The 13,002-nt window shown below is 51.2% G+C and overlaps 1 protein-coding gene across 1 annotated transcript in view; it reads right to left on the bottom strand.

Annotated features, from left to right (window-relative positions):
- AHNAK (AHNAK nucleoprotein) overlaps nucleotides 1-13,002 on the bottom strand; it is a 33,562-nt gene that overhangs the window by 11,508 nt on the left and 9,052 nt on the right. Inside the window, exons 2-6 of the mRNA XM_023738260.1 lie at nucleotides 9,773-9,876; nucleotides 9,246-9,408; nucleotides 8,598-8,785; nucleotides 6,090-7,631; nucleotides 933-6,026 (exon numbers count right to left, since the gene is read on the bottom strand). Coding sequence (XP_023594028.1) covers nucleotides 933-6,026; nucleotides 6,090-7,631; nucleotides 8,598-8,785; nucleotides 9,246-9,408 — 6,987 coding nt within the window. The 5' untranslated portion in view covers nucleotides 9,773-9,876. The remainder of the gene's footprint in view (nucleotides 1-932; nucleotides 6,027-6,089; nucleotides 7,632-8,597; nucleotides 8,786-9,245; nucleotides 9,409-9,772; nucleotides 9,877-13,002) is intronic.

The raw sequence follows: 13,002 nt of genomic DNA, 5'->3' as shown, positions 1-13,002 counted from the left end.
GGGGCTTTGATGTTCATCTCAGGCATCTTGAACTTAGGTCCTTTCAACTTTCCCTCTGGTCCTTCAATGTTAACATCAGGTCCTTCAATGTCCACCTTGGGTCCTGAGACATCAATGTCTGCCTTGGGCAGGCTCACATCCACTTCTGGGACTTCTCCCTTGAAGCCAGGCATGCTGAACTTGGGCATTTTCATCTTGGGCATCTTCAAGTGCCAGTCTGGGCCATGAACATCAGGAGCATTTATGTCTACTTTGGGGCCCTTGATGTTCACATCTGGTACTTTAATTTTACCTTCCACCTCAGGCACAGACACATCTACATCCCTCTTGATTTGGGGTCCTTTGAGATTTAGGTCCACATCAGGCATAGAAATATTGGGGGCTTTGAAATGCATGTCAGGCATCTTGAACTTGGGACCTTTCAATTTGCCCTCTGGTCCTTCAATGTCGATGTCTGGCCCACTGATGTCCACATGTGGCCCTTTGAGGTCTCCTTCCAATTTGGGAACATCTGTGTCCATCTCTCCCTTTATTTTGGGGCTTTTTAAGTGTAGGTCAACCTCTGGCATGGAGAGTTTGGGAGCTTTAAAGTGCATGTCCGGCATCTTAAACTTAGGACTTTTCCATTTGCCATCTGGGCCTTCCACAGCTACGTCTGGCATATCAACATCCAATTTGGGGCCTCTGACATCCAATTCTGGGCCCTTTAACTCTCTTTCCAGCTTTGGGGCAGAAACATCAACATGTCCCTTGATATTAGGCCCCTTTAAGTTGAAATCAATGTCAGGCATGGAGATCTTGGGGGCGTGGATTTCAGGCATCTTGAACTTAGGGCCTTTTAGTTTTCCTTCTGGACCCTCAATGCTCACATCTGGAGGCTCAATGTCCACTTTGGGGCCTGAAATGTCAACATCTGGCTTGCGCAAGTTTACATCCACTTCTGGACCCTCTCCTTTGAAGCCGGGCATGCTGAACTTGGGCATTTTCATCTTGGGCATCTTCAGGTGCCAGTCTGGGCCATGAACATCAACATCTGGGGCACCGATGTCCACTTTGGGGCCTTTGATATCCACATCAGGCACTTTCATTTCACCTTCTAACTTGGGTACAGACACATCCACATCCCCTTTGACTTCGGAGCCTTTCAAATTTAAGTCCACATCAGGCATGGAGATCTTGGGCGCCTTGAAGTGCATGTCTGGCATCTTAAACTTGGGGCCTTTCAACTTTGCATCAGGACATTCTAGATCAACATCAGGCACCTCCACATCCACACTGGGGCCTTTCAACTCTCCCTCTAATTTTGGTACAGAAATATCCACATCCCCTTTGACTTGGGGGCCTTTCAAGTGTAAGTCCACATCAGGCATGGAGATCTTGGGGGTCTTGAAGTGCATGTCTGACATCTTAAACTTGGGACCTTTCAGCTTCCCTTCCGGACACTCAAGGCCAACATCTGGGGATTGAATGTCAACCTTGGGTCCAGAGATGTCAATGTCAGCCTTGGGCAGGTTCACATCTACTTCTGGGCCCTCTCCTTTGAAGCCGGGCATGCTGAACTTGGGCATTTTGATCTTAGGCATCTTCAGGTGCCAGTCTGGGCCATGAACATCCACATCTGGGGCACTGATATCCACTTTGGGTCCTTTGATGTCCACATCAGGCACTTTCATTTCACCTTCTAACTTGGGTACAGATATATCCACATCCCCTTTGACTCTGGGGCCTTTCAAGTTTAAGTCCACATCAGACATGGAGATCTTGGGGGTCTTGAAATGCATGTCTGGCATCTTAAACTTGGGGCCTTTCAACTTTGCATCAGGACATTCTAGATCAACATCAGGCACCTCCACATCCACATTGGGGCCTTTCAAATCTCCTTCCAATTTTGGGACAGAAATATCTACATCCCCCTTGACTTTGGGGCCTTTCAAGTGTAAGTCGACATCAGGCATGGAGATCTTGGGGGCCTTGAAGTGCATGTCTGGCATCTTAAATTTGGGACCTTTCAACTTTGCATCAGGACATTCCAGATCAACATCAGGCACCTCCACATCCACACTGGGGCCTTTGATATCAACTTGAGGACCTCTAAGATCACCTTCCAGTTCTGGGACAGAAGCATCTATCCCCCCTTTCAGTTTGGGTCCCTTCAAATTCAAGTCCACATATGGCATGGAGATCTTGGGAGCTTTGATATTCAACTTGGGCATCTTAAATTTGGAACCTTTTAATTTTCCTTCTGGTCCTTCAATGTCCAAATCGGGAGCATCAATGTCAACTTTGGGGCTAGAAATGTTAATGTCAGCCTTAGGTAAGTTCACATCCACTTCTGGGCCCTCTCCTTTGAAGCCGGGCATGCTGAACTTGGGCATTTTCACCTTGGGCATCTTCAGGTGCCAGTCTGGGCCATGAACATCCACATCGGGGGCATCAATATCCACTTTGGGGCCTTTGATGTCCACATCTGGCACTTTCATTTGACCTTCTATCTTGGGCACAGACACATCCACATCCCCTTTGACTCTGGGGCCTTTCAAGTTTAAGTCCACTTCAGGCATGGAGATTTTGGGGGCCTTGAAGTGCATGTCTGGCATCTTAAACTTGGGGCCTTTCAACTTTCCTTCTGGACATTCAATATCAATATCACCAACATCCACATCCATCTTAGGGGCTTTCACATCAATTTCAGGACCTTTCAAGTCTCCTTCCACTTTGGGAAGGGAAACATCTACATCACTTTTCAGCTTAGGAGATTTCAGATTAAGTCCAACATCAGGCATAGAAATTTTGTGTGTCTGTATATTCATGCTCGGCATCTTGAACTTGGGGCCCTTCAGTTTCGCATCTGGACCTTCAATATTAACATCTGGAACATCAATGTCTACCTTGGGTCCTGACACATCAATGTCAGCCTTGGGCAGGTTCACATCCACTTCTGGGGCCTCGCCTTTGAAGCTGGGCATGCTGAACTTGGGCATTTTCACCTTGGGCATCTTCAGGTGCCAGTCTGGGCCATGAACTTCTACATCTGGGGCATTCATATCTACTTTGGGGCCTTTAATACCCACATCAGGAGCTTTTATCTCTCCTTCTAGTTTTGGAACTGTAACATCATAATCTCCTTTCATTTTAGGACCTTTCAAATGTAAACCAACATCTGGCGTGGATATCTTCTGAGGTTTTATATTCATTTCTGGCATCTTAAATTTGGGACCTTTTAGTTTTGCATCTGGACCTTCAATATTTACATCTGGTGCACTTACATCTACTTGAGGTCCTGAGACATCAATGTTGGCCTTGGGCAGGTTCACATCCACTTCTGGGCCCTCTGCTTTAAAGCCGGGCATGCTGAACTTCGGCATTTTCATCTTGGGCATCTTCAGGTGCCAGTCTGGGCCATGAACATCAACATCTGGGGCACTGATATCCACTTTGGGTCCTTTCATGTCCATATCAGGCACTTTCATTTCACCTTCTAACTTGGGTACAGATACATCCACATCCCCTTTGACTCTGGGGCCTTTCAAGTTTAAGTCCACATCAGGCATGGAGATCTTGGGGGCCTTGAAGTGCATCTCAGGCATCTTAAATTTGGGACCTTTCAGCTTCCCTTCTGGACACTCAAGGCTCACATCTGGGGCTTCAATGTCAACTTTGGGTCCAGAGATGTCAATATCAGCTTTGGGCAGGTTCACATCCACTTCTGGGCCCTCTGCTTTAAAGCCGGGCATGCTGAACTTCGGCATTTTCATCTTGGGCATCTTCAGGTGCCAGTCTGGGCCATGAACATCAACATCTGGGGCACTGATATCCACTTTGGGTCCTTTCATGTCCATATCAGGCACTTTCATTTCACCTTCTAACTTGGGTACAGATACATCCACATCCCCTTTGACTCTGGGGCCTTTCAAGTTTAAGTCCACATCAGGCATGGAGATCTTGGGGGCCTTGAAGTGCATCTCAGGCATCTTAAATTTGGGACCTTTCAGCTTCCCTTCTGGACACTCAAGGCTCACATCTGGGGCTTCAATGTCAACTTTGGGTCCAGAGATGTCAATATCAGCTTTGGGCAGGTTCACATCCACTTCTGGGCCCTCTGCTTTAAAGCCGGGCATGCTGAACTTGGGCATTTTGATCTTAGGCATTTTCAAGTTCCAGTCTGGGCCTTGAACATCAACATCTGGGGCATTGATATCCACTTTGGGCCCTTTGATGTCCACATCTGGCACTTTCATTTCACCTTCTATCTTGGGCACAGATACATCCACATCCCCTTTGACTCTGGGGCCTTTCAAATTTAAGTCCGCATCAGGCATGGAGATCTTAGGGGCCTTGAAGTGCATCTCAGGCATCTTAAACTTGGGGCCTTTCAGTTTCCCTTCTGGACCCTCAAGGCTCACATCTGGAGCATCAATGTCCACTTTGGGTACTGAAACATCAATGTCAGCCTTAGGCAGGTTCACGTCCAGTTCTGGCCCTTCTGCTTTGAAGCTGGGCATGCTGAACTTGGGCATTTTCATCTTGGGCATTTTCAGGCTCCAATCAGGACCTTGAACATCTACATCTGGTGCTTTAATGTCTACCTTGGGGCCTTTGATATCCACATCTGGAACTTTCATCTCACCTTCTACTTTTGGTGCAGATACATCTAGATTTCCTTTCATTTTGGGTCCTTTAAGATCCGGGTCAACACCTGGAAGAGACATCTTAGGAGCTTTGAAGTGCATCTCAGGCATCTTAAACTTGGGGCCTTTCAATTTCCCTTCTGGGCCTTCAAAGCTCACATCTGGAGCACTAATATCTAGCTTGGGCCCAGAAATGTCCACATCAGCCTTGGGCAGGTTCACATCCACTTCTGGACCCTCTCCTTTGAGGCTGGGCATGCTGAATTTGGGCATTTTCATCTTGGGCATCTTCAAGTTCCAATCAGGACCATGAATTTCAACATCTGGGGCACTGATGTCTACATTTGGCTCTTTCAGCTCCCCTTCTAGCTTTGGCACTGTAACATCATATTCTCCCTTTACCTTGGGACCTTTCATATGCAAATCCACATCTGGTATGGAGATTTCTGGGGCCTTGATGTTCATCACAGGCATTTTAAACTTGGGACCCTTCAGCTTCCCTTCAGGGCCTTCAATATTCACATCTGGAACTTCAACATTCACCTTGGATGCTGAAACATCAACGTCAGCCTTGGGCAAGTTCACATCCACTTCCGGGCCCTCTGCCTTGAAGCCAGGCATGCTGAACTTGGGCGTTTTCACTTTGGGCATCTTCAGGTGCCAGTCTGGGCCTTGAACATTCACATCTGGAGCATCAATGTCCACTCTGGCACTCTTAAGTTCAACATCAGGAACTTTAACCTCACCTTCAACCTTTGGCACTGTGACATCGTACTCTCCCCTTATTTTAGGACCTTTTAAATGTAAGTCCACATCTGGCATGGAGATCTTTGAGGCTTTGATATTCATCTCAGGCATCTTAAATTTGGGCCCTTTCAGTTTCCCTTCTGGTCCCTCAGTGCTCACATTTGGAGCACCAACATCTACCTTGGGCCCAGAAATGTCCACACTGGCCTTGGGCAGGTTCACATCCACTTCTGGGCCCTCTGCTTTGAACCCTGGCACACTGAATTTGGGCATTTTCATCTTGGGCATCTTCAGATGCCAGTCTCGGCCGTGAACGTCCACATCTGGGGCATCAATGTCCACTTTGGGGCCTTTCAGTTCCCCTTCAAGCTTTGGCACTGTTACATCATACTCGCCCTTCACCTTTGTACCTTTGACATGCAAATCTAAATCAGGCACGGAGATCTTTGATGTCTTGACACTCACTTCAGGCAGCTTAATATCAGAGCCTTCAAGTCTGCCCCCTAGACCCTCAATGTTCACATTTGGGGCTTCCACACTGACCTTGGGCCCAGCAATACTGACATTTTCTTTTGGTAAATTCACGTCTAATTCTGGGCCTTCCCCTTTGACTCCTGGAGCCCTGAACTTGGGCATTTTCATCTTGGGCATGTTCAGGTTCCACTCTGGGCCATGAACCTCCACATCTGGGGCACTGACATTCATCTTGGGCATGTTCAGGTTCCACTCTGGGCCATGAACCTCCACATCTGGGGCACTGACATCCACTTTAGGGCCTGTAACATCAACTCCAGGGACTTTAACTTTCCCTTCTACTTTTGGAAGAGTGACATCTACACCCCCTTTCACTTTAGGAGCAGCCACATTTAAGTCTACATCTGCCATAGAGATCCTGCATGTCCCTGTCTTCCCAGAAGGGCCACTAAGCTTGGCACCCTCTAGACTGGGTGCCTCTATATCGACTTGGGGGCCTTTAACTGCCACTTGAGGGCCTTTAACATCACCCTGTATCCCAGGAGCAGAAATCTTAATATCGCCTTTCAGTTCAGGAGACTTAAGGCTCAGATCCACATCCTGCATAGAGATTTTAGGCTTCTGAATAATCATCTCAGGAGTCTTGACTTTGGTACCCTTCACCTTCCCTTCCAGACCACCAAGAGCAACCTCAGGCAGGCTGACATCCCCAGAGACCCCAGGAAGTGTCACTTCACCTTCGGGCAGTGTTACATCAATGCCAGCTCCTTCTCCCTTAGAACCTGACAGTGAGAATTTGGGGACTTTCATCTTGGGCATATTCAGTTTGCCCCCAGCCCCATGAACATTAACATCAGGGGCTTGAACCTCCACACTGGGGCCAGTGATGCTGCCCTCAACTTTGGGAGCAGAAATGTCCACCCCTATGCTCCCTTGTGGCTTGGCGCCTTTCAGGCCTATGTCACCCTCAAGTGATGGCCCAGTGATTTGAGGGCCCTTCAGCTTCCCCACAAAGCCCTCAATACTGGTGGAAGGAGCGCTGACTTCTAGCTGGGGGGCCTGGATGTTTGCGCCAATGGTCAAACCTGGCTTGCTGCCCTTGTGCCCCATGGAGAACTCAGGTGCAGAAACACTCAGCCCTACCCCTGGCACTTGGCCCTCGGGCCCTGTCGAGACACCAAACTTGGGCATCTTCATGGTGGGAATTTTAATTTTCCCATTACCGCCACTCTCAAGGGATGGCCCCTGCACACTGACTGCTCCACCCCCAGGAGAAGATGAAATGTCCACTCCAGAAACTTGGATCCCTCCTTTGCCACCCAAGTCCAAGCCCTTAGCGCTGACATTGACGCCTGGGCTTCCCACCTTTATCCCAGGCATGGTGGCCTGGAGCTTCGAATGGCCAGCACCTTGGAACTCTGGTCCCGAAGCAGAAATGGCCCCTGCTTGGATGTCTACAGCAGAGCCTGTGGTTGGAGACACCACCCCCGAGCCCGAGGGCAGTCTGATCACTGTCTTCCCAGGCTGAGTCTCCACATCCGTGTGGGAGATCTCAGTCAGTTCATGCCTGGGGATCTTGATCTTGAATTCAGGGCTGCTGATGTCGATGTCCTTGGCACCTTCCCGTCCCGTCACATCCACGGTGTAGGCTGTGACCCTTCTGGCCACCGTGATGGTGCGGCTCTGGGTCTCCCCAGGGTCCTCTTCCGCTCCATCCTCCGACTTCAGTCGAGGCTTGATCTTGGTGGTGTAGATGCGCTGGTACTCCTCATCATCCCCGCTCTGCAGAAAGACACGCACCGGCAGAGGTTGCAGCAAAGCCGGCCTGGACTACCAGATGCCCGGCCACAGCCCAGCCGACAACACAGTTGCCTGTCTCCCAAAAAGCTGGGACCATAACAGAAGTCCACGGAGCCTCCCGGGACACAGCACAATGGATGGAAGAAAGAAGGGCTGACAACCATATCACAGGAGGAAAACAGAGATTATTGGGTGAAATTCTGGTAAGCAGAAGCCATGGGGAGAGCAGGGAGCGTCAACTCCTACACTGTGTGGAGGACTTACGATCAATTATAGATTCAAATAGGCCTCTTGAGTCCTTGGGACCCTCCCAGGCAACCAGCACTGCTGACTTGACCCTTCAGCTCCCGACTCACTGGCTTGTTTGTTTAATAGGGAGGGAATCCTCCCAGGAGCCCTTGGCACCTCGCAAGCATTTGAGGAGCCTAAGAGACTGGCTGTGCTTGAGTCAACACTTTCACTTTGAAGAACCATCATTTGTTAAATAAACAAGCCATCAGAAGGAGCAGAGAAAGATCCCTGCAGGCACAATCCACTACTTTGCTGCCCAGTCTCTGACTCACAGAGATGACTCCTGGCCTCTGGAAGGAGATAAACGGTGTCCGCGAGGCAGCGTGAGGCACCTGTGAAATCATTTCAAAGATTCTTGCAAAGCCATCAGCCTTCCCCCTGGCATCTACATCCAGGCTGTGTGAGTCACTTTCCACATGGTGGAACATCTGGGCTCCCTAAAGAGACTATGGAAGACTTTAGGGGCAGTATCAGCCACATGCCACATAGGAGTAGGAACAAAGAGACTGGCCAAGGCTCAAGAGAATGCAGAAAGGTTTAAGGAGGAGAAAGAATTGCAAGAGAGACCCAAGTAGGCGGACAGAGGCCTCAGTCAGTGGAGCCAGCAGGCCGGTGTGATGGGGAGCTCAGGGCACAGAGGGGCCGGCGGAGACTCACCAGAACCACTTCGGAGCTGAAGGAGCTGAAGACCTCATGGGTCCTGGTCTGGCCAGGCTCAGGGGAGTGGTCCCCCTTGCGGTGCAGCTTCAAGCCCACGGTGTGGTGCCCCATGGTGTTCAGCAGCTGGGTCACCTCACCTGACTGCAGATTGTCAAAGTAGATGGTGGCACCCACAATCTGGTCCCCTGAGCAGGGAGGAGCAAGAAGTGGGTAAGACCCCCCAGGGCCTTAGGAAAGTGACACGCAACCACTCATGCTGGGCCCTCAAGCTCCCTGGCATTTAATTCTCATGACCATCCTGCAACAAAGGCATGATAATACCCATTTTACAGATGAGGAAGCTGAGGCTTAGAGAAGCAAACTTATTTGCCCAAAGCCATTGAGCTGGTGAGTGGTGGAGTCAGAACTCAGGACCACTCAAGGGGGACTCCACCTTCCCCCACATCTGCCTCCCCCAGGACCATAAGTGAGAGACACAGAGGGGACAATGGAGGATGGGGCTTGGGAACCATCCTGATGCCACTGGGACCTCTCTCCACAGTCACTTGCCCATTCCTGCCTGCTCCCTGCCCTGCCCTGCCCTTCCTCCACCACCCTCACTTTCCCAGGCCCCCAGCACCCAGTCAGCACCTCATGGTGACTCACCCTCCTTGACCACCCCAGTGCGGGCCAGAGGGGAGTTCTGCATCACCTCCTGCACAAACACGCCATCGTCCCGCTGAGCGATGGTCAGCCCGTGGGAGCCACTGCCCTGCCAGTTGGGCAGCAGCAGCTCCCGGGTCTCCTCCTCCTCCTTCTCCATCTCCATCTGGGCGAGATAAGGAAATGGAGTCAGGATGGCAGGGACGTGAGGGAATGAGGGGTGAGAAAGCCAGGGATCTTGGCGCTGTGGGCTTGCAGGGAGAGCAGTCTGTCCAGGTGCCTGCTCCGGCAGGTGAGGGGCTGGGGGGGGCGGGCAGGGAAGGGCTAGGCAATCCAGCTCACACCCTTCCACTGTGCGTGTTCTCCAAGGCACCGCAGAGTGTGGAAAGGGCACAGTCAACGAAACTGGCCCAGAAGGTAACCAGTCCCTCAACCCTTCTGCCTCGGGGCCCTGCCTCCAGTTGCACACGGGTCTCCACTCCCGCATCCCACATCCCTTCCACCTCTTCTTCACCCTCCCTCCTACTGACCTTTTGCAGGACTCGTTCAGGAGCGAATGCCTTGCCAGGAGCCCGCCCCTCCTTCCTTTCCTCCCTTCAGTCTCTCTCGTCCTCGGGAATCTCCGTCACGCAGTCTAGAGGAAAGTTCACAAGGATGTGGACTCGGACAGTCGGCTTGCTTGAAACCCTGACCAGCTGCCACCCAAGCAATGGCTGAGTGCTCTGTCCCCCAGGCCAGACCACAGCCCTAGCCCCCACTGTTCCTGCCATCGATTCTGTTCATTCGTGACTCTCTAGCCTGACATCATGGAAAGGGGGTTAAGAGTTGGCCAGACTCATGTCTGGGGTCTTAAACGCTAGCAAGTGGCCATCTAAGATGCATCAGTTGGTTCCATCCACCTGGAGTAAAGGAGAATGAAGAACACCAAAGACACAAGGCAAGTATTAGCCCCAGAGACAGAAAAGGCCACATAAACCAGAGACTTCATCAGCCTGAGACCAGAAGAACTAGATGGTGCCCAGCTACCACCAATGACCTCTCTGATAGGAAAGACAACAGAGTCCCTGATGAAGCAGGAGAAAGGTGAAGTGCAGAACTCAAATTCTAGTAAAAAGACCGTACTTAATGGTCTGACTGAGACTGGAGGAACCTCAGAAAGCATGGCCCCCGGATTCTCTGTCAACCCAGAACTAAAACCATTCCCGCGGCCAACTCTTCAGACAAAGATTGGACTGGACTGTGGGACATGAAATGATACTCGTGAAGAGTGTGCTTCTTAGCTCAAGTAGATACATGAGACTAAATGGGCAGCTTCTGTCCAGAGGTGAAATGAGAAGGCACAGAGGGTCAGGAGCTGGGTGAATGGACACGGGAAATCCAGGGTGGAAAGGAGGAGTGTGCTGTCACAGTACAGGGAAAGCAATTAGGGTCACATAACAATGTATGTTTAAATTTTTGTATGACAGACTAACTTGAAATGTAAACTTTCACTTAAGATACAACAATAAACAAAGAAAAAAAAAGAGTTGGCCAGACTCAGATTCGAATCCTGACTCTGCCTTCTCTTAGCTGTGTGATGCTGGCCAAGACACTTAACTTCTCTGGACCTCTGTTTCCTCATCTGTGAAAATGGAGATGATTGAGGATTTCCATGAGAAGTGAAGGAGGGACAGCGTGTGTGAAAAGTGCCAGCTCACACAAGTCTAGCAATGTACACACTCTCATTAGATTACAACAGCTTCAGCAGGTAGACATTAAAAAAAAAAAAAAAAGTTGCCGTCAAGTCAACTGACTCATGGCGATGCCCTGTGTGTGAGAGTAGAACTGTGCTCCATGGCTGATTTTTCAGAAGGAGATTGCCAGGCCTTTCTTCTGAGGTGCCTCTGAGTGGACTCGAACTTCTAACCTTTCAGTTAGCAGCTGAGCACATTAACCATTTACACCACCCAGAGACTCCAGGCAGATGTTACTGTTCCCATTTTACAGATGAAGACTGAGGTTCAGAGAGGCCAACTTGCCCGGGGCACACAACAAGAGAGCAGCTACGCCTGGGCTTGGACCTAGTCTGTAACTCTTTCCCCTGTCCACTTGCACATCTCTAGCTTTGAACCGCCGTGAGGCTCCTCTGAGGGGGTCTCCAGCATGAGGGGCAGCTGGCAGGCCTGAAAGCAGGGTTAGTAGTACCCTCCCTCCCCCAGGGACCCCACCAAACAGTGACTCCTGGTTACGCCGTCTAATCTGATCCTCAGGACAGGGGACCCTTGCCAGCCAGAAGCTCCAGGAGCCCTGCCACAGGCAGCGGCTCAAACAAGGGAAGCCCCAGTGCCGCCAGGCACCAGCCCAAGCCCGAGAGGCTGGAGCACAGCTGAGCCCGCCTCAGGACCGGGTGAGTCAAAGCCCATCTGGCTGCCCACACTGGGCCCTGGGCCAGGCCCCCCTAGGTATTGGCACCTGGTAGGAAAGACGCCCTCCGGCATCAGGGTGAGCTGTCGGCCGCAGAAGCACCCTGGGAAGGCACCAGGCAGGACTGTGGAGATGGCCACTGACTACAGCCACCCACACAAAATGGCGGTGGCAGCGTCCTCCCGAAGCATGCCTGTGGATCTGTGCAAAGGACACAATAAATCACGGGGAACCCCACCCCAGGCCCCACCCCAAAGCTGTTTACGTCTAGAAATTAGTCACCAATCAATAAATGCACACACACTGATTGCCTCCTGTCTGCCCAGTACTGTCTAAGATACCGCAGAGAAACCAGCCAGGCACAGACACAGCTTGGGCCCACACTTAATTATGTGCTGCATTCAGTTGCTACCTAACTTCACCCATGCCACCTCGAAAAATTTACTGAATGCCTTCCATGTGCCAGATATGGAGATGCAGAGATTTAAAAGACTTGATTCCTGCCCCAGATACAAATTATGAGCAATGTGCTCTAGGTGTGACCCATTCAGCCTCAGAATGTTCCAGAAGGCTTGGGAGCCTTCTACGGGGAGTGAAATATAATGGGGTCTGGAAGGTGCTGGAGTTTGCCTCTCCGGACGGGACTGTGTCTTCTTGGAATTTCATGGGCGCTTATTTACAACCTCAGGCAGACCACAACACGGGTGAAAGATAAACACGTAGACCCCAGGCCCTCCACCACCTGTACTCCCGTGTGACGAACTCATAATGTGGTTATTCAAGACGTGCCTCCCTGTCAACACAGGTGTTGGCTAGGAGGTAAGCAAAGAAGCTGAGAGGTGAGCGCCTGTTGGCACAGGTGTGAGCTGAGAAAACACCTCCCTTCTCGTCAGGCAGAGGTGGCCGCTATGCGAAGTCACGCCGACTGTTCCCAACGTGAAACAGCAAAGCTGGAACTTAAATGGCGCCTTCTCCCAGAATCCAGCCCTCAGACGCCAGCCCTGCAGATAAGGAGCCAGGCAGGGGCAGGGAAGAAGAAAGCCTCCCAGCCCAAGGGCTTCTCTGGGTCGCACTGAAGCCACCATGGCCCTGGCACCCCCCTCTTCCTCTTTAAGCAGGGCCTCTTTGGTGCTGAGCCAGCAGCCAGCACGGAGAGAGAGAGACAGCTCACCCTCGCCCACATCTCGGCCCCACCCTCCCTTCTTCTCCAATGAGTCACTGTGGCCACAACAGCTCCAGACATGCATAAGGTCACGCCTAAAACCCGATCGACAAAGCGCTTGGTGGGGCCAGACCCCAAGTGCCAGAGGGGCTGGGGCTCCAGGGAGACCAGGCAATCTGCTCCCTCCCACCCCCC

Source organism: Trichechus manatus, unplaced genomic scaffold, assembly GCF_000243295.1.
Source record: "Trichechus manatus latirostris isolate Lorelei unplaced genomic scaffold, TriManLat1.0 scaffold00113, whole genome shotgun sequence".
NCBI classification, from domain to species: Eukaryota; Metazoa; Chordata; class Mammalia; order Sirenia; family Trichechidae; genus Trichechus; species Trichechus manatus.
Note: the sequence above shows the minus strand (reverse complement) of the source record. Positions and strands in the feature narration are given on the sequence as shown.